This window comes from Lampetra planeri, chromosome 34, assembly GCF_965212315.1.
Source record: "Lampetra planeri chromosome 34, kcLamPlan1.2.h2, whole genome shotgun sequence".
Taxonomy (NCBI): domain Eukaryota; kingdom Metazoa; phylum Chordata; class Hyperoartia; order Petromyzontiformes; family Petromyzontidae; genus Lampetra; species Lampetra planeri.
The window spans coordinates 6,125,677-6,144,370 of NC_136140.1; the positions used below are offsets into that span (position 1 = coordinate 6,125,677).

At 53.5% G+C, this 18,694-nt stretch overlaps 1 protein-coding gene across 1 annotated transcript in view; it reads right to left on the reverse strand.

Moving 5' to 3' along the window:
* Positions 1-1,490: 1,490 nt before the first annotated feature.
* LOC144730072 (protein bicaudal D homolog 2-like) overlaps positions 1,491-18,694 on the reverse strand; it is an 88,911-nt gene continuing 71,707 nt past the window's right edge. The window contains exons 3-8 of the mRNA XM_078610596.1: positions 17,662-17,814; positions 13,764-14,059; positions 12,286-12,526; positions 10,678-11,661; positions 10,257-10,408; positions 1,491-8,188 (exon numbers count right to left, since the gene is read on the reverse strand). Of these exons, the coding sequence (XP_078466722.1) occupies positions 7,813-8,188; positions 10,257-10,408; positions 10,678-11,661; positions 12,286-12,526; positions 13,764-14,059; positions 17,662-17,814 (2,202 nt within the window). The 3' untranslated portion in view covers positions 1,491-7,812. The remainder of the gene's footprint in view (positions 8,189-10,256; positions 10,409-10,677; positions 11,662-12,285; positions 12,527-13,763; positions 14,060-17,661; positions 17,815-18,694) is intronic.

Sequence of the window (18,694 nt, forward strand, 5' to 3'; positions counted from 1 at the left end):
ACGTTTGCTTCGGACGGAAAGCGAAAAGAAATTTCAGCGGGTAAATTGCTGGCTGAGAGTGCATGGCTGTTTTCACCGCTCTCTCTCTGTCTGTTCAGAGGTTCCAACCAAACCGGCCTTTTGACCGAAAACGGAAATCAAATACAACTATTTGCAAGTTCATGAAAAGCCTGTGAGGCCTTGCGTGAGCCCCGATTGAAATTGAATTTGGAAACCTGGGTTTTGTTTCTCGACTCAAAGTTGCCTCCATTGCCGTAGTCTTTGGTCGATAGCGTTATGATCCTGTTGATGAAATAACATCCGCTTATTAGACTTTGTGAGACTTTTATCTAGTGTTCAATTAATATGCTGAAGTGCCTCCTGCACTAGCAATAGGCATTGGTGGTCCTGAATATCTAAAACCAAGATTATTTTGTGACCAAAAATATTTGGCTTCTAACTGGCCAAAAACGACAGTGATAATGTACTTAATAAATTGTTATTGTGCATAATACATACATGAATCTCTGTATTAACTGCCCCTTAACTGATATTTAATTTAACGAGTGTTAAAAACTGTAGTAACAAATACAAGCGTTACGTTAAGGATCCTGGATCATCGATGTGCTCATTGTAACTGTTAATGTCTACTTTTTACTGAGTAGACCAAGTAATTCTTTTTTTCGTATTTCTAAATGTAAAGAGAAAATAACCTGAATTTATCAATACCACTTCTAAAGCTGCTAATCACGTAAACGCAGCACAATATCTCTATGACGCCTTCTCGTCGTGGGAAAATTTCAACATTTGCTGAAGTGAAGGCAGAGCGAGGGCTCTTGCCTTTTTAAACGGACGGAAGACTCGGTGCAGTCACATTTGGACGCTGTATACATTTGAACCTTATGGCGGGACCCCGGGTTCCCGAATAAACGGAAGTCAAAATGGTAATTAATGAAAAAAAATTTGGCGACTCCGTCCCACCGCGCACATGAACGCCGTGACCCGCCTGGCACGGACCATTCCGTTGTCGTGTCGTCCAAGCGCAGCAGCGAGGACGAATGCGCAGAAGAAACAAAACTGTGAAACTTTGATTAGCGCATCGTGTAGTACTCGTCGAGAGGAATAGATTGCCGTATCGTTCGCTTTCAACAGGCATAAAATGACGTCGTAACGCAGTTTATGCTTATGGGAACCCCGGGGTCCCGCCATAAGGTTCAACTTTAAATAGTTGTTGGCGGGCGGATCTCAGCCGGTGCGATTGTGAGGGCGCGCGCACGCCGCCTGCGGTTGCACAATCGTAGGCCCAAGCCCTAGGTTTATGCGCAAGGCCTAGGGCCTGGTGCGAGGCTCCGAGTGAGTCCCGGAGAGCGACGGCGGCGGCAGCCTGGCTAGGCCCGAGTTTGTTGCGCCGAGCGGCGACGGCTCCGGCGGCGCGTGACCCGAGTGCGTCTTGGCTTGGCGGGACGAGCTAGCGCTGTCGAGACGAGGGAGAACAGTTACGGCCATCAGACGTGAACGTCAGGGCTTCCTCCCCACCGGCACTTACGGTCGGGCAAAAAAAAACGTCGTGCGCGCAACAGCTGAAGAGCCAGGATGGCGTGCGGGTCAGCGCTGCTTTTTTTTTTATGCGGTTAGTTCTCGTTCGCCGTTTGTTACGGTTAGTGCTTGTTAATTAGACGAGCGTATTTCGGGGGGAATTGCTCAAGCCAGCGACTGGAGTTCCTGAATGGGCTGCTAGCCACGATTAACAATGTGCTAATTTAGTTTTGTTTTTCTTCAAAGCGAAATCAACAGCCATGCATTGCAAGTCAGCATTAGTCCTGAATGATGATGAATCTGCCGCGGGCAACTCGCGCTGCCCTCAAGGTGTGCGTATGCCAAGCTGCTACCAAGCCATGCCCCGTTAGTTTATTACTGCCAGCAGGCACAGAACATTTCAGCACAAGGTTCATACGTATATCGCACCATTAGGGAGTGCCTTAGCATGTACTACATGCACGATCAACCCTCTTGGTATCGAATGCTGTGTCAAGGTCCCTTGTTGAAGAAGTCCAACAATCGTTTAACCCCAGGCCACATTACGCTTAAAACAGCGAATATTCTCCGGTAGACACAGCTGGAATTTGACTAGGAATTAGAATTTAAAAAAACACGTCGGTCGCGGCACAGATCACAAAAGACGTAATTGGGACGTTTACGTGGTTTCGTGGTCGGCGACCGACTGTGTTTTTTATTTCCACTGAAGGCATCGAGGAGGCACTTTTTTTTGTTTTTTTAAAAATCAACGTTATTGACGTCACTTGTCCAAAACTTCCCATAACGGGGAAGAGAAAGCACGGCGGAATACTGACTTGCCTTTTGTTTGGTGTCTCATCTGTTACGCGAATTGACCTCGACACTCACAACCAAGAGGGTTATTTATTTACCGACGACAATTCAATTCACCGACGACGGTACATCTCGTAAAGCACCATTTAACAAATTTTCTTCCGTTTTTTTTTTCTCTAAGCCAAGCAGCGGATTATATAGCCGTCACAATATTAGCCACCGAAAATGAACTAAACAAGAAAGTAAAAACAACACGGAAGGAATCGGGTCTGCCTCGCGAAGGCAGCCCGACCGCGCTATTCAACGTCGACTACTCGCACGTCACAACACCTGCTTTCCTCGGGAGGAATTCACCCAACGCCCGGGAATACAACGTTTCTCGGCCTCCGGACGATAGACCATTATCCTCCGGAGACGATTCACCGTGTGTCGGGCAGCTTGCAAACCAAGACTACTTTTTGGCACGAGGATCGGGGCTAAACACTGAACAACACACGCGTGCACGCGATAACGGCCGCACGTTTCTGGTCCCACGTGAAACGCGCGTGGACACATGCAGCGCCAGCAACGTTTTTCCACATCCGGTGGAGGGTTAAGGGGTGATGCAACGAGGACGGTTCGGAGGGGGCCCAAGTAAATGGGTCAGAGATTTGAAAACTGCGCAGGTTCTTCAGCGACGATTTGAGACCGTTATATTGGTCGCACACTTTACGGGCGAGCATAAGGCGGCACTCGAAGTGGCTATGAGGCCGATAAGAAATGTGAAACTGCCATTTCATGAATAGAGAAAAAGATAATCTCATGCAGGTTACGGCCCCTGTTTTAATGATGGCAATATTGAGGGATATACGGAAGTGAATGAAAGATTTCAGGCAAGACAGGAGGCAATATAGTTACGGTAGAAGATGTTCTTGTGGAGGAATAAAAAACGCTGCCAAAGTGCCATGCGATGTGTTGTCATGGCTTTCTCTGTAAACGTGCGGCGCAAAGCTCAGCTGCACGAAGGCCTCCGGAACATTTTAAAGCGTCCTTCAATAAATGTTCCTCGCATCACTCAGACGCAATGAATAACGTGGCCTGTCGGACTGTTTGTAGCATTTTGTTCGAATAAATTTTCCCAAAACGGAACCGACGCTGGAACACTTGGGGTTGTTGCGGATCACAGGCCTGTGGCTCCGTTTGCCGTCTCGGCAGCCAACGTAACTACGCGCCGCGTCCCATCGGCAGCAACGGAGCCTTGGAGTAGCTTCAGCTCTGGCTTTTCGCGGACTCAAGTGGTAACAGATGCTATTCCCGAGAACAAGAAGTCACTGAGAATTTGGAACCACTGGTGATCCCCAAGCCTAGGGTCTGGTTGTGCACAGCCTCAAGAGGGAGCTGTGCGCATACAAAAAAAATGATCCAGTGTTCATCTTAAAGCTGCTTTGCAATTTCTACTGTGCCATGGTTCAATGGAAACGTGACCTTTTATTTAGCCTTTTTTTTTATCGCGCGTGCGCCGTGGCTTATCTTACACCCCACGCCGCCCTGACGCCGCGTGCCTTTGCGAGTGGTGCCGCCTGCTGCTGACGGGTGCACGATTGTGAAGTCACCCAGGAGACTCGCAGCAGCAAAGGCCAAATGCCGGCAGCTCACTGCGTCACGCCTGTGTGCACTTCGATGGCTGACTCGAGTGCCCCCCCCCCCCACACACCCAAGTCAGCAATGCCGGCTCGACGTTTTTTGGTCGTTTGAAATCATTTATGAGAAGTGCGCTATCGGCGTCGTAGCGCGAGACGAATAAGGCGCTGGATCGTTTTTTTGCAACGTGCCCCCGTGTCTCGGAGATTGATCTGCGGAAGAGATCTTTCACAGGACTACTCCCCAAATAAACCCTTCAAGTGGCCTTTTTTGTAAATCCTGTATAGCGTAAGAGACGCATTTAATCCACTCACTCTGCCAAGAGATGTCGCACGACACTTAACACGATCTTTTTTTTACTCTCAAAGCTGGAATTTAGCCAAATTCCGTCATTGTTGACCGGCCAGAAACCATCAACTCACTACCCTCGGAGAGCTCAGTTTAATCAGGGAAAGCTGCCCGGATTCGAACCCGGGCTCTAAGCTGTGTGGGCTTAACGCTCTGCTCTCTGAGCCATCGGCTCACCTCCACCGCTGCGAGGTAGTGAACGAGCGCTGCCTGGTGTCACTGCCACCAATCGCTGCGATCGTGCTCGTTGCTGCGTTTCGGCGCAAGGACCCAACGAGCCGGACACGAACCCTGGTGCGCCGGACCCTGCTGCCCGCCCTGCAGGGATTAAGTCGACGCCATCGGCGTGCTCCACTTTCCGGTCGCCGCACGCCGACGCTCGTCCGCGGCTCAAGGCCGCAAGCTCGGTTTCGTTCGCGCCGATGCTACCGCGCGGGAACCATGGATCGCACAGCGGCATCGTTATCGCGACCGGCGGCCGAGCCGCACGTTGAAGCCGATAGCTCGGGGACCTTAGCGTGGAGAGGGCGGGGGGGGAGAAAGCCGGAAGAAGAAGCGACGGGCGTCGGGGAGGTTAGCGGAGTTACCTCTCGCGAGCGACGCCAAGAGCGCGTCCGTGGGAGGAGTGGCTGGAGGAGAGAGTCAGCATGGAGTGGTGGCGCACGGCAAGAAACTGCCGTCAAGGAGAGACATTGGACAGACAAGACAGCGCGTCAGGTTCGGAGCGCCGCGGCAAGAGATTAACAAGCTGGCGCTGAAAGCCGCGGGGCGTGCAACGCAGCACAGCGCGAGGGAGGGAGAGGCAGAAGAGGCTGAAGATTTCCAAACGACGATCGGCAGTCGTGACCGAAGCCTTACGAGGTCAGACGACCGTCACGCACGCTCAGCGATGAGGATAAGACAGCGCCGGTGAGCGAGTGCAAGTCCCAAAGTGCATTTGTCCCAAAGTAATGAATGAATTTCAGGACTTGCACCCGACGCCTTTCGCTGGTGTTTCTCTCTCCAGAAAGGAGAGCGTTGCGTTCTGGGTAATTGGAGGCCGGCTTTGCGAGCAATGCCCAGCCACACTCGTTGTGGTCTGGGGAAAAGGGGCTGACCTTCAAGAAAAGGAAATCTGGTATAAAATGTCAACGGCACATATTCGCGATAAAAAAATTCGATGTAAAAATATATAAAGTATCTCAAGTTGTGAAAAATCTCAACACTGACAGATCGCAAAATGATTCTCGAGGTTTCGTCACAAACGTCGATGAATGCGATTGCTTGATTTCTTTGCCCGTATAAAAATAATTTGATGTGAGAGGTCAAATGAGTAAAATTTTTTGCAATTTTTTTTCTTCCTCATTTTAAGCACTTATTTTTGACACGTTTTGTTTGTGTCATTATCCGATGTAATATGACAATGAACACTATTGCATATTTAAACACCCCAATTAAGAAGCCGCATGAGCTGGTCTGCGCTACGGGACATCATTTCCAATGAACACTGTAAATATACCCACGTCCCTATGGCGTCATACATGGCCTCGATGTATTTCACATGCACCACTTTAGCCTTTGTCACGTTCTCCGATGTGTGTTCGGGCTGTACCGCGTGATGTTTCGGCACGACGTCTGACATTTCACTCCCCGTGCCTGGGAGCTTCCTGAAACAGCTTCCCGAAGAAGCTCCCTGGCACGCACATGGCACAAAACGTCGGACATCACGCCGGAAAAAATGCGCGGCACCACCCGAAAACGCAGAGGTGGACACAGCGGGAGTACGAAACCCTACGCAGAAACCGCCTCCCCTCTCAGATGGCCCAAACAAATTCGAGTCACGGCCTCCCAGCATGCAGTCATGCACAGCCAGTGAAGCACTGATGATGCAGCGGTTACACGAATGCCACCCCCCATCCTTGCGCGACATGCCAACCCCGAGTGCGAGTGGCACGGCGGGGGCACGCACGCACGCAATCACGCCGCCCCGCGCGGGAAATGCGTGGCGAACGAACGCATGCGGCAAACCCACGTGCGGAGACTCGGCTCCTTGGTTAACCTCAGCGGGGCCTCGATTGCCCGCTCCGGGGGCCAAGTTTATCCAGGCCCTCTTTGAAATGGGGGGGAAAAAAAACGGCAGTTTAATCTAAACGACCATTTGATGTACCACCATGATCTCGAAGCACTGAACGTTCCCTTTTGAAAGGGAGAGCCTTCTAGGGAGCGTCCGTTTACGCCTCAAATTGCTGCGGACGTGCGCGAAACCACCCAGGGAGTTCGTTGCATGCAAATGCACGCGGCTTGTCTTAAGTGCTTCCTTCGCTTGCACCGCGCTCGAACCGCGCTCGCCCGCCCGCCCTGTGGCTTCAGCGGCCGTCTCGGTCCTTACCGGATGAGACAAGATGCCCCCGCCCATTGCGCATAGCTCCGATGCAGAACAGGGCATCGCGATACAAGCAGCAATGCACAGCATGCGGGTGGTGGCCTTCTGCCAAGGTTCATTCCAAAAGCGAGCAATTGCTTCTTTATTATTTACTTACTACTACAAGGCCACCTGGTACGGATGCCAACGTGCATGCGCGGGGGAAAAGCTGCTCGGCGCAACGTCTAACACTCAAGAGACGGGTCGACGAGAAGCCATTCCGTTAGAAGCTAAGAGCTGCACGCAAAGCAATCGCACCTGGTACTGCGAGCACTTGCCTAGGCTGTCAGTGTGGCTGATGAAGTTATGAACGAAGCAACGGTATCGTACGTGTTAATTTACGATTGCGAACGACTGTTGATACCACAGTTATCATTAATGTGGTTCTTAACGCGACCAGCAACGCGTCAGTTGCATTAGCGACGATAACATTATTGGTCGCATAAATGTTATCAATTATAATTTAGAACCGCTTACTTGTGCTCGCAACTGCACGATTTCAAGTTTGGGGCAGCTTTTGTGCTGTGGTGACCAATTGAAATCGATGTGAGAAAACCAACCAAAGCCTCAGTAAGTTGGCATTTCCGCCGCGCTCACAGTACCAGTCGCTTTGTACACTCGCTCCATTTCGGCGACTCAGGTGACGGCGTCGGCTATTATTTCGTACAGGCCAATAGGGCGCGGGCATCTTCGACGGTTAACAAAATAACAGAGCTCAACCTTCAGTTACAGCGTCACTATCCACCACTAACCAGGCATGTAACGATTCATCTCTCCACCCCGCAATGTCAACCAACCGGGGGGTGTGGTGGGGGAGGGGTCACAATTCTATTCAAGAATTAATTATTTTTGTTTTATCATTTTTACCATTTCGTTCGTCCCGTTTCTAATTTTCTTTTGTCTCGTTCGTACTGTTTTGTTCTCTTCAATGGCCACATTAGCATGCAATTTGCATATCATTATTACTCGCACAAATCAGAAAGATATCACGATTCTCACGTGCACGACTCAACGCACGCGTCGCAGCGCGTGAGAATCGACTTTCGACCCGCGCACCGATGACGCACCGTAGCGCGCGCCCGCTACCCCCCCACCCCACCAGCCCTCGCCGACCTCGGCCGCATCCGACGCCGCCTTCACTGGCTGCCGTAGCTCGACGCCACGGGCGCCGGATGTCGGACGGACGATCCCAGCCGGCCGGCGCCGGGCAGCGGCGCGACTCCCGGGGGCGGCCGCAGCAGCGTCGCCGCCGCCGCCGTCGGCGCCGGCAACGGACTTACTTTGGAGTGCGACGCGGCGACTGCGGCGGACGACCCGGCAGCGACGCGGGGTCGGGCCCGGGCGCGCCGCGAGCCGTCCACGTCGGTCATCTCCAGGTCCTCGAGGCGCTGCGTGAGCGCCAGCTTCTGCTGGATCGCCATGCGCAGCAGCGAGTTCAGCGTCTTCTTCTCGTCCTCGGCCGCGTTCAGCTGCCGCTGCATCTCGTCGAGCTGCGACACGTACTCGTCGCACCTGCGGGGGGAAACGCCGGGCCGCACGTCAACATTTTTTTTTTTTTTTAAATCGATCGGAAATCGCTTCTTAATTATAATAATATACTTTCAATTTATAGAGAGTATTTGGCTGCTATAAATTTCCACGTGACAAGCCACTTGGTTGAGCTATCATTTGTGACCAGGTCGCTTATGAAAAAGAACTGCATAGCTCATTGGGCCTTATTTGGTAAAATAAAAAAACGTTAAAAGTTTAGTTTTATAGAGATCACATAATGCTGTTTATTAATTGTATATCAGGACCAAATACCATATACAGGCACTACCAAGCAAATGAAAACCCGACTACAAGGCCTACTACTACACATCCCAGACCACAATCCCGACTGCTCAACCAAGCCAAGGTAAAGCCTTTACAGGACGGGCGGTTGGCAGAGTGACAATTTTTTATAATATAAATTGGTCCAATGTCCAAAATCTTGAAATGCTGCGCCCGGCGATGGTCGACCGCGATCCGGCACCGCGAGCGTGGAGCCGCGCAGCGAGCCCGCGGTGAACCGTTGAGCGGCAGCGGGACATCGGGACGTGCCGATGAATCGATCCGTCGGCTAGAGGAGGGTTGTCGGACGACGTAATTTACCGTGTGACAAAAATAAGGAATGTTTTTTTTTTTTACCCTTTTACTATTTTACCGTATTGTGAATCATATTGGCCGTGAAAGCCGACGGGCTTAACTTGCTCCTCAAGCGTAGCGAGCTGACGGTCTTGGCCCAGTTACCAACTTATGCGCACAAAGCCATCAGAGGAAGATGGATTTTTTAAAAGACTTAATTTCCAATTTTCTCAGGGGTCAGAGTGCTGAGCCAGAACCGCTTATATCCTGGGTTCGAACTAGGTTTGTCAAATGACAACCCAGTAACCGTTTTAATAATAGGTTACCCGTCGCGGTGGTCAGGAATCTGTTAACAGTTTCCATTAGAAGTTTAACAACGAACGCACTGATTGCAACGAGCGAACGTGCAAACCTGGTGGTCCATTTTGCCGTAATTTCTCAGTTAAAAGGCAACGGTGCAATCGTGGGATTGCTGCTGGTTTGCTCACGCCACTGCCGGCGGAAGTATCTCCAATGAGAGGAAGCTCTAGGGGGTATTTGGTCTACTCTTCCAGGCTGGATAGTAATAACATTGCGCTAATTATTACACCACGCTTCTCGGTTAATAAGGTAGAACACATGTTATGTTTATCTATATGTGCAGCATTGGGAGTGAAAAACCCAAGTTCAAATCCGGGAAGCCGCCTGTGATTAAACCGGGTTCCCAGTTTAGCTGACCAATGACTGCACAACAAGCCCACATTTAAATGTTATTTTTAATTGAATTTGGCTACAAACATGGGTTTGACTGGCACGTGACGAATGCCAATCTCACAGTGGAGCATGTGGGTAAGAGACAGGAATTATCCGTTGTAAGCGGACGCCTGTGAGATTGAAGAGTACGATTAACAAGCGTGGTTTAGACCAGCCGTGATGTACGGTTCTGAATGCAAGGGCGCTGCAAAGACGGATGTTACCCGCAGCGGAAATGAGAATATGACAATATTAAGGGTGAGCCTTCGGAAAAGCAATAGCAAGAAAAATTATAAATAAGAAGATTCGAGAGACGACGAAGGTAGAAGCAATCAATGACGAGACGAGAGAAGCGCGGCCGAGGTGGTGGGGGGGTACGCGCCCTAGCGGACACACACCGAAGGCGTGGCGCGAAGCGTTCTGCCTGCGGACGCACGAGCGCGAGAGACCAAGGGGCGGAGGAGCAAAAGGGTGAGCGCGAGATCTGGGGAGTGGGGGGACCAGCACAAACGTGGCGAAAGCGGAGACCTCCCGCGAAGCGACAGACCGAAGCCATCGCGACGGCGAGAGCGCCGGTTTACCAGGTACCCTCCGGAAGGAAGCGGCTGAGTTAGGGCGGCATCAGTTCGCTCGTTTGTTAAAGTGATCCTTTCGTACCATGGATCTCCGCGAGTTTTCTTTCTTCGACTAAAACGAACCAATCTAAGGGATTACTGCCCACGGGGCGCGGGGTGGGACGGACCGCGTGGCGAACATGGATCTCAGCGAGGAGAACGTCGCCGCGTCCTCCTTCAGCGCCTTCAGCTCATTGCGCAGCTTCATCATCGTCTCGGCCACCATCGACTTCTCGTTCTCGTACTTGCTCTTCAGGTTCGCCAGCGCCACCTCGGCCGTCTGTGGTGGGGTGGGGGGGAGGCGAGCGGGAGTGGGGGGGGGGGGTCACGACACCAGGGTCATTCGGGGCAGAGGTCACGGGAGCAGGTGTGTCGGAAGCGGGGAGCGGGAACGGCTCGGAGCACCTCACGAAGACTGACACGGCGCACGGTGGCGATGTTTTGCATGTTGCGCCAGGCGCTCTCTGGGATCGATTCGACCTCAGGAGAGGCCCGAGCGCCGGTGCAGACAATCGCGGGTGGGCGAGTGGGCGAGCGGCGAGCGCGCACCTGCTTGTTGGCCTTGAGCACAGTGCGCAGCGTGGCGATCTGCTCCCGCTTGGTGCTCAGCAGCGACTTGAGCTTCAGGATCTCCTCCATGAGCGCCTCGCGGTCGCCGGACGGCGGCGCGGCGTCGTGCGCCGCCCGCGCCCGCTGCCGCGACAGCGCCGCGGAGCGCTCGACGGCGCGCTGCAGGTGGTGCACCTGGTCGCGGATCACCGACACCAGGCTGTGCACGCTCATCGGCTCCCGGCGCAGCTCGGCGGTCGGCGACGGCGCCGCTGCGGGGCGGTCCGTCGCCACGGCGGCGCCCTTGTCGCCGCGCCGGAGCGGAGCACCGCCGCCGCCGCCCGGCTGTTCCGCGTCCTTGGCCGCCGGCGTCGGCGAGCGCCGGCTCCTCGGGTCCTTGTAGAAGTCGAGCATGACGCGGCTGGGCGTCTCGTTGTTGCACAGGCAAACGTGGTGGTAGAGGCCGGCCAGTTCCTCGGTGAACGTCACCAGCTCTTCCTGCGCCATGCTCAGGCTGCCCTGGCTCTCGGCCGCGGCCGCCGCCAGGCCCTGCACCTCCTTCTCGAGGCCCAGCTTGCGCTCGCGCTGGCTCCGGTTCTCCCGCTCGAGGGAGCACAGCTTCTCTCCGACGGCGACCAGCTCGCGCTCGTGCCTCGTCCGCTCCTTGTCGAAGAGCTCCCGGTACTCCTCGCCGAGCGCTCGCGAGCTCTTCAGGTCCTCCTGCAGCCGGGCCAGGTCGGCGACCAGGGCGCCGAACTCGTGCGACGCCGCGTCGGCCGCGTCCGTCTGCCGCCGCCGCTGCTGCTGGCCGCCGCCGTCGTCGGCGCCGTCGGTGGCGACGTCGCCGCTTCCGCTCAGCGACTGCACGTGCTCCGCGAGCTTGCTCACGCGCTCGTGCTGCTCCGAGAGGACGCCCCTCGTCTGCTCCAGCTGCTTCTCCGACTCCTGCAGGTTGAGCAGCAGCGAGGCCTTCTCCTTCTCCATCTGCGCACGGGACGCGCGGGTAGAACGTCACCCCACCGAACGATACGCGGGCGAGGTCTTTCAGGTTTTGCCCCCCCTCCCACGCTCCCAGTGCCCTGACCCCCCACCCGTTGGATAAATGTTTTGTGTTTGTTTGTTGTCGTCACTCGACTGTGGAACCAGTTGTTGACATCGGCGTCGTGTCGCGCGGGCGCAAGTTTATCGGCTTAAGAAAATCTCTCGCAGCTAGCGGCGCACCACCCTGCTGCAAGAGGATGGGCCTCGTAAGACGATGTTACGGAACTGGATGGAAATGCGGCTTCAATGGGGATCTGGATCTCAGGGCACGCCCTGCAAAGAGCGTTCGTCACATGGGAGGGAAGGAAAAAAAACACTTTAATTTGCCGAGCTAGAGTAAGCCAAAGTAATTAAAAAACTAAAATTTATCCGATGCATTGATTCTAAACCCAGGATCTCTGTGCGGTACCAGCTCAGCTCTGTGACTTCTGTGCTTTCCAGCTACTTATTAACAAAATAATTCTATATTTGTCCCCAGAGCCGGTGTAATCTCGGGGCATCCGAGAGCCTCGTGGATTCTAACCAACTGATCTCGCTTTGACTTGCCGTGGCGGCGGAGTCGCCCACCTGTGACAGCTGCTGCTGCAGTTTCTTCATCTCGCTGAAGCTCAGCTCGCTCAGCAGGTCCGACACGAGGCTGGGCGCCGGCGAGGAGCGCTGATCGCCCGGGGCGTCGGTGCCCTCGGCGTGGCCGTTGCTGCGGCCGTCGTGGCCGTTGAGGGAGGGGCCCTCGCCGTTCGGCGCGTCCTCCTCCGCCGGCGACGGGTCGTCACCAACCAGCGCCGAGCTCAGCTCCAGCGCCGACATCCTGGCGTTGGGACGACGGCGGCAACGACGGAGGAGGAGGAGGAGAAACGAGGCAGGAAAGCGAGCCGATGAAATGAACAGCGACGTCCGGTTTGCTGCCTTCGCCTAGGAGGCGACTGTCGGTTGCCATGTCGGTTGGCCATACGAGTTACCGCCCCGCAGACGGCACGGCCCACGCTACCGCTAGTGGAAGAGCCTCCACGAGAAGGAGCGTTGGCCCATCTAAACGGGGTCTTTGGCATGCTCTTCCACACGGCCAGATGTCTTGGAAGAGATGGGGGTACCGAAGACTTTTCCCCAACACACGCGCTCAGCTGATCGACTCACTGCAGTGTCACCGTTTGGACTGCTGGGTGAACAGAGGCGTGAGGATTTAAGAAACTTAAAAGGTCCAGCGGTGGATCGACAAAGGTGCTATAAATCATTGTTGTTGTTAGACAATTGTGAAGAGACTCAAATACTGACATAGAGATCCTTAGACCTACAAATATTCACATCGAGAGCCAAACACTTCACCATCCACACCAGATGGTCGGTCCCAACCTGGCGGAAAAAAACAACAGCTATGATTTGGATGAACTGGCCTGCGCCATGGAAACGTGGAATTGCCACAACTCGCTCATAACCTCGACCCGTGCAATGATGCGACTTGGCGGTAGCGCGCTCGTCGATTTTTGTAGAGGCTCTCGGGTTCAAATTCAGCAGGTCACCCCGATTATTAATAGCGGACGTTAAAGATCACGAGATGTCACCCGCGAGCGTAGACCAGTCGGTGCCGGCGTCAGGATCGAGATTTGGCAAATTTGAAAAATTACCCGAAATATTATTCGATTGTATTTTAAATATAGCAATCATCGTCCCCTGTTGTGATAACTTGGCAGGACCCCCTTGCACACAAATCTTGAGACTCAGTGAGGCTTTCCTGGGTAAACAATATTAACACAAATAATAATCCTGCCGTGAGAATCTCCCATACGTGCAGGATACGTGAACAACTCTCCAACGTGTTTCCGGATTTCTGCCACGTGTCGACGTTCGACAATGATGTCCGACGTTTCTGCCTCAAGGAACCGAAGCTCCAAAACTGAAGAAGCTTCCAACCCACGGAGCAAACGGTGGGCAGGCATCATACTGAACATAAAATCGGAAAACAACCACAGAAACACATTGGAGAGCTGTAAGAACACCTACGAAGGAGTAGAACTTACAAAAGTCTGCTCAAGTGAACGGTCACTCACCCTGATGGTTGCTGCTGCTGTTGCTGCTGCTGCTGGTGGTGGTGGTGGTGACCATTGGAGAAGAGGCCCTGGATGACCTCCCCAGCGCCGCCGCCTCCGGCCACGGAGCCGTAGTTTCCGAGTTCGCGTCTCAGCGCGTTCTTCTGCTCGCGCTCCGACTTGAGCGTCTCGAGCGCCTCCTCCAGCTGCCGCTCGGAGATCGCCTTGAGCCGCAGGGACTCCTCCAGCTGGCTGTTGAGGAACTCCGTCTCCTCCTCCAGGCGACGGATCTCGTGCTTGAGCCCCTCGAACTCCACCTGCGGTCGCGTGCGGTGCGTGCCAGCGACCACCACTATTAAAATACGATTCACTGATTTTTTTTCTTTGACCGGCTAAGGCCCACTTGAGCTGTGTAGCTGTTTTTTCCGAAGCGACCTGGCCACAAATGACAGCAGCTCAACGGAAGTGGCTTTTCATCGTGGGAATTTATAGCAGCAGCACAATACCCTGAAGGCCCGTCGATTCTCAATGTGGAGGGAAAAACCGGAGGGCGAGGAGAAAAATCCACGCGACCACGGGGAGAAAGAGACATGCAAACTCCAAATACACAGCAGCAGGCGCCAGGGTCGGGATCGAACTCACGACCTCTTGTATACCAGGCGAGGTAGTTAACATCTCGCCACCACGGCGCTTCGTTCGCTCTCGAAGACGGAGAGATCGATTCGGAGGCAGCGGGAAACCACGGACAAGAAGGCAGCCAAAACCGCCGCCAACAATGACCCAAGCTCTGTGGTGCTACATTGGGATGTTGGACCGACTTCACTCATGGGTGGAAGGAAACTGGAGTACCCAGAGAAAAATAAACATATGGAGGAGGGTGGGGGGCGACAACGACCATATAGCTGGAATTAACCCACTTGCTGTACTGCCATACTCTGGAAAGCCAGAAGATGGCGACCTCGACACCTATGGGCAAGGAGATTCGTGGAACCGTGTGACCTACCAACCCTCGCCCCGGGATATTTACTCCTACGCTGGTTTTAGTGGCTGCGCTGTGGCTCCCCGATATGTTTTGTTAGGTTGCTCTGGGTGTGTCGTTCGGCACGATGTCCGACGTTTCGGTCCACGTGCCGGGAAGAAGCTTCCAGCACATGGAGCAAAAATGACGGACGTCACAGCCTTAAAACAACGTCGGAGATTTACACAGGACGTTGGGCCAGGGCCCAAATCTACAGAAAGGCCCACAGGAAAACATAAACTAAAAAAACATTTAAAGCTTGCCCAACGCCGTTTTATCGAACGCGTGTCTCGGATGTACACGGTTCACTGATCGAGGTACGTTTTTCCCGTAACACGGCGGTGACGTTTCGTCGACACGCGGTTTTGACTCTGCCAAAGTTCTCATCTCCGCGTCGACAAGCAGTGCGGAGCTTCCGCTTGAAGATGCTGCAGATTAATATCTCATCACCATCATTCGCCATCATTCGGCAACACACGAATGGAGCCCCCTCTGACTTCACGGGGCTGGTGTGGGAAATTCTAGCTACAGAAGGGCAATGTGTTTTTTTCAAGCATTTATATTCCAGTAGTTTCTCACGGTTACCGTGGCCTACATGTTCAGGTGCAATGCATCTAAAGCCAACTGGGTTACACGTGTGACACACTTAATCCTTTCTGTCACGCGACTGTGATAATCAAATTCACTGACCCAATAAATTGCTAGTTACACGTCCAACTTGTAAACCAAATAGCAAAATATTTATTGCATTGAACGGCCCTTTATCAATCCTACTGCTGGATGAGGACCCCCCTGGGTCGTGCAGGTTATTTGACCATATTTCACCAAGCTGGTCAGTGCAGGTTGGCGAAGGCAGGGGAGCCATAGATACAAGAGCATATGTCAGTATGAGCAATGGATTTTGCCGCACTGCCTCTCCGTGAACCTGCGAGCCTACGCCCGGTGTATGCTCGGTGGTCGCCCACCCAAGCACCGTGCAGCCTTATCCCGGCATAGCTTCCCGCGGTCTGACGCGTTCCCGGAGATGTGGACAGCGGCAGCAAAACATTACCGTGGTAGAAACTTGACGCTCTTGCCTTGTTTTCCGACGCGCGCGAATTCACGAGTTCCCATAAGCCGCCGGCGAGCCCTGTGGCCGCTGGCTCAATAACTCGTTAAGTCTTATCTCGGTCACTTCGGCTGGTGTGGTCTCCCGATTGATTTGTCCCATTCCCTCTCCGTGTCTCGCGAGCCAGCGGTTGGCGGGTTGGGGGGGGGGCAACGGATGCCTTCGGGAAATCTTGAACGAGAAGGCGGAGTGTCACCGTGACCGTGTATGTATATATGTTGAACTTCTTTCGCACCGCACATAGCGAACCGTGCAAATCGGAGGAGGTTCAGTGGCCATGTGGCTGCTGCGTTGAGCCAGCTGCTTGCTGATGATCACCACCAGCGGGCGTGCCCCCCCCCCCGCTCCGTGACTTGCTCTTGTCTTGTAGATACGTCTCCAAGCTGTGGTAGGCGTCAACAGGGAGGTGTCCTGGGACATGGCTGTGGATACTATAATATATCTGTGATGAGTTTTGAATTTTGTTGGCTCAAAGGACCGTGGTTTTTCTAAATACGCCAGATTTCTGCTTTACAGAGCCTAACATTTATTACACGCTTTGGTGAAATGAGTTTGAAGATTTCTTTAATGGGAAAAAAATATATATTATTTTAATAGTTTTTTGTGTTGGTCCCCAAAATTTTACTTATAATGCTACTGGCGTCACATCATGAGACGAAGGATACATTCAGAACTCTCTCAAAAAGTAGTAAGCGTCCGCCTCCCCGTGTTATGGAGCAGTCCGCTAAAGTAGATATCACAGAGTTACCTCTGACATCCCTTCTAGTACCGCCCTCGTGTCCACAAGGTAGTGGGAAGTAATTTCCCATCCGCCCTGCTGCAGAGTATTACAGTCATATTTTTTAATTCTTTGAGATGAAATTTATCCACACTAAAATAATAAAAAAACCCTGCCCCTTGAGGCCCAAATAAATTGGAATTTTATTGACATTTAGCAGACAAAACATGTCGAATTATTTATATAGTTCCTGTGGGACCGCACTTCCCTTAGGGAATTTCTCGATCCGCATCTGGACCGGGCTGAACCTATCAACTGACTATGCTCCAAAATCAAACCCAGGAACTCAACAGCGGCAAACTCGGGGACCGATGCCATCCACGCCACCATGCCACCACGCTACCACTCCACCCCACCACCACTCCACCCCGCCACCACTCCACCATACGACTACTCCAACCCATCACCACTCCACCACACCACCACTCCACCCCACCACCACTCCACCCTGCCACCACTCCACCATGCGACTACTCCACCCCATCACTACTCCAACCCATCACCACTCCACCATGCCACCACTCCACCCCGCCACCACTCCACCACTCCACCACTCCACCCTGCCACCACTCCACCATGCGACTACTCCTCCCCATCACTCCACCACGCCACCACTCAACGTCACCACTTCACTCCACCCCGCCACCACTCCACCACTCCACCCCGCCACCACTCCACCATTCCACCACTTCACCACGTCACCACTTCACCACGTCACCACTTCACCCTGCCACCACTCCACCACTCCACCCCGCCACCACTCCACCACTCCACCACTCCACCCTGCCACCACTCCACCCTGCCACCACTCCACCACTCCACCACTCCACCATGCGACTACTCCACCCCATCACTACTCCACCATGCCACCACTCCACGTCACCACTCCACCACGCCACCACTCCACCACGCCACCACTCCACCACTCCACCCCTCCACTACTCCACCCTGCCACCACTCCACCACTCCACCCCGCCAGGAGGCAGGAGAGATGCGCCGAGTTGCGGGGGCTCACCTGGTTCTGGCGCAGGGTGGAGGCCTGCTTCTGCAGCGAGATGTTCTCCTCCTCCAGCTCCCCGTAGTCCTGCAGCAGGCGGGACTCGCGCACCTTGTACTGCTTGATCTCGTCGCGCAGACAGCTGCGCTGCCGCTCCAGCTTCTCCGAGTTCTGACAGCCACGACCACACGCAAGCGCACACACACGCAATGCTGATAATTTTAGGACATGTATAATTAAATGATGTATTATTCATTCATATTTAGTTACTAGCTTAGCATTTTCTCGATGTTGCAGTCCTACCGATGTGCGTATTCTTTGCCGTTGTAACTTGCTGACCCGACCATACAGGACATTTGTGAACAAGAGCTTCCTAGCTCATAGGATTCCTCCTGCAGTCTTAATAAAGAGTCTGATTCTGACATATAAAGATCCCCCGGATAGCCTTCAACAGTCAGACTGTTGGGGCAAGTGTTCTTAGCGAGCACCTACGAAGGCTGGCATGGCACACGAGGCGGTGGGTGGCCAGCATCACGCCCGGTCACCTTTGTCTCCCCAATGCTGATGTTTACACACTCCACCAGGTACTCATTTGTAGACCAAGGGGAGGCCCAGGATCGGTTCAAATAACCATCACTGGTGTTGGTCGTGAGCAGGGAATTGAACTCGAGTCGTCGGCTTTGTAGCCGGACGTGCTAACCACTGCGCCACCGCAACGCGCGTACATAAACGCGGAGCGATTGCACACGAAGACAAAGATTGTCCATGAACTCACGTGCCACTTTTCCCACCCCAAGGCGGTGTCACGTGGCATCGGGTGACGTCACTATTGTGAGCGTGAAGACATTTGACTTCTTTGTGCGCCTGATGTTGATGGAGAGCTTGCATTTGGGGTGGTTGAGCCAGACGATCGGGTCCGTAGTAGCGGAGTGGTGTCACTGCGGTGATGCCTCTCTCGTATTCATGAATCGGGGCATCGAGTCGTTATTTGTTCCATGGTCTGTTACGGTGACCGTAGTCGCACACCGGATATTGTTGGATTATTATTATC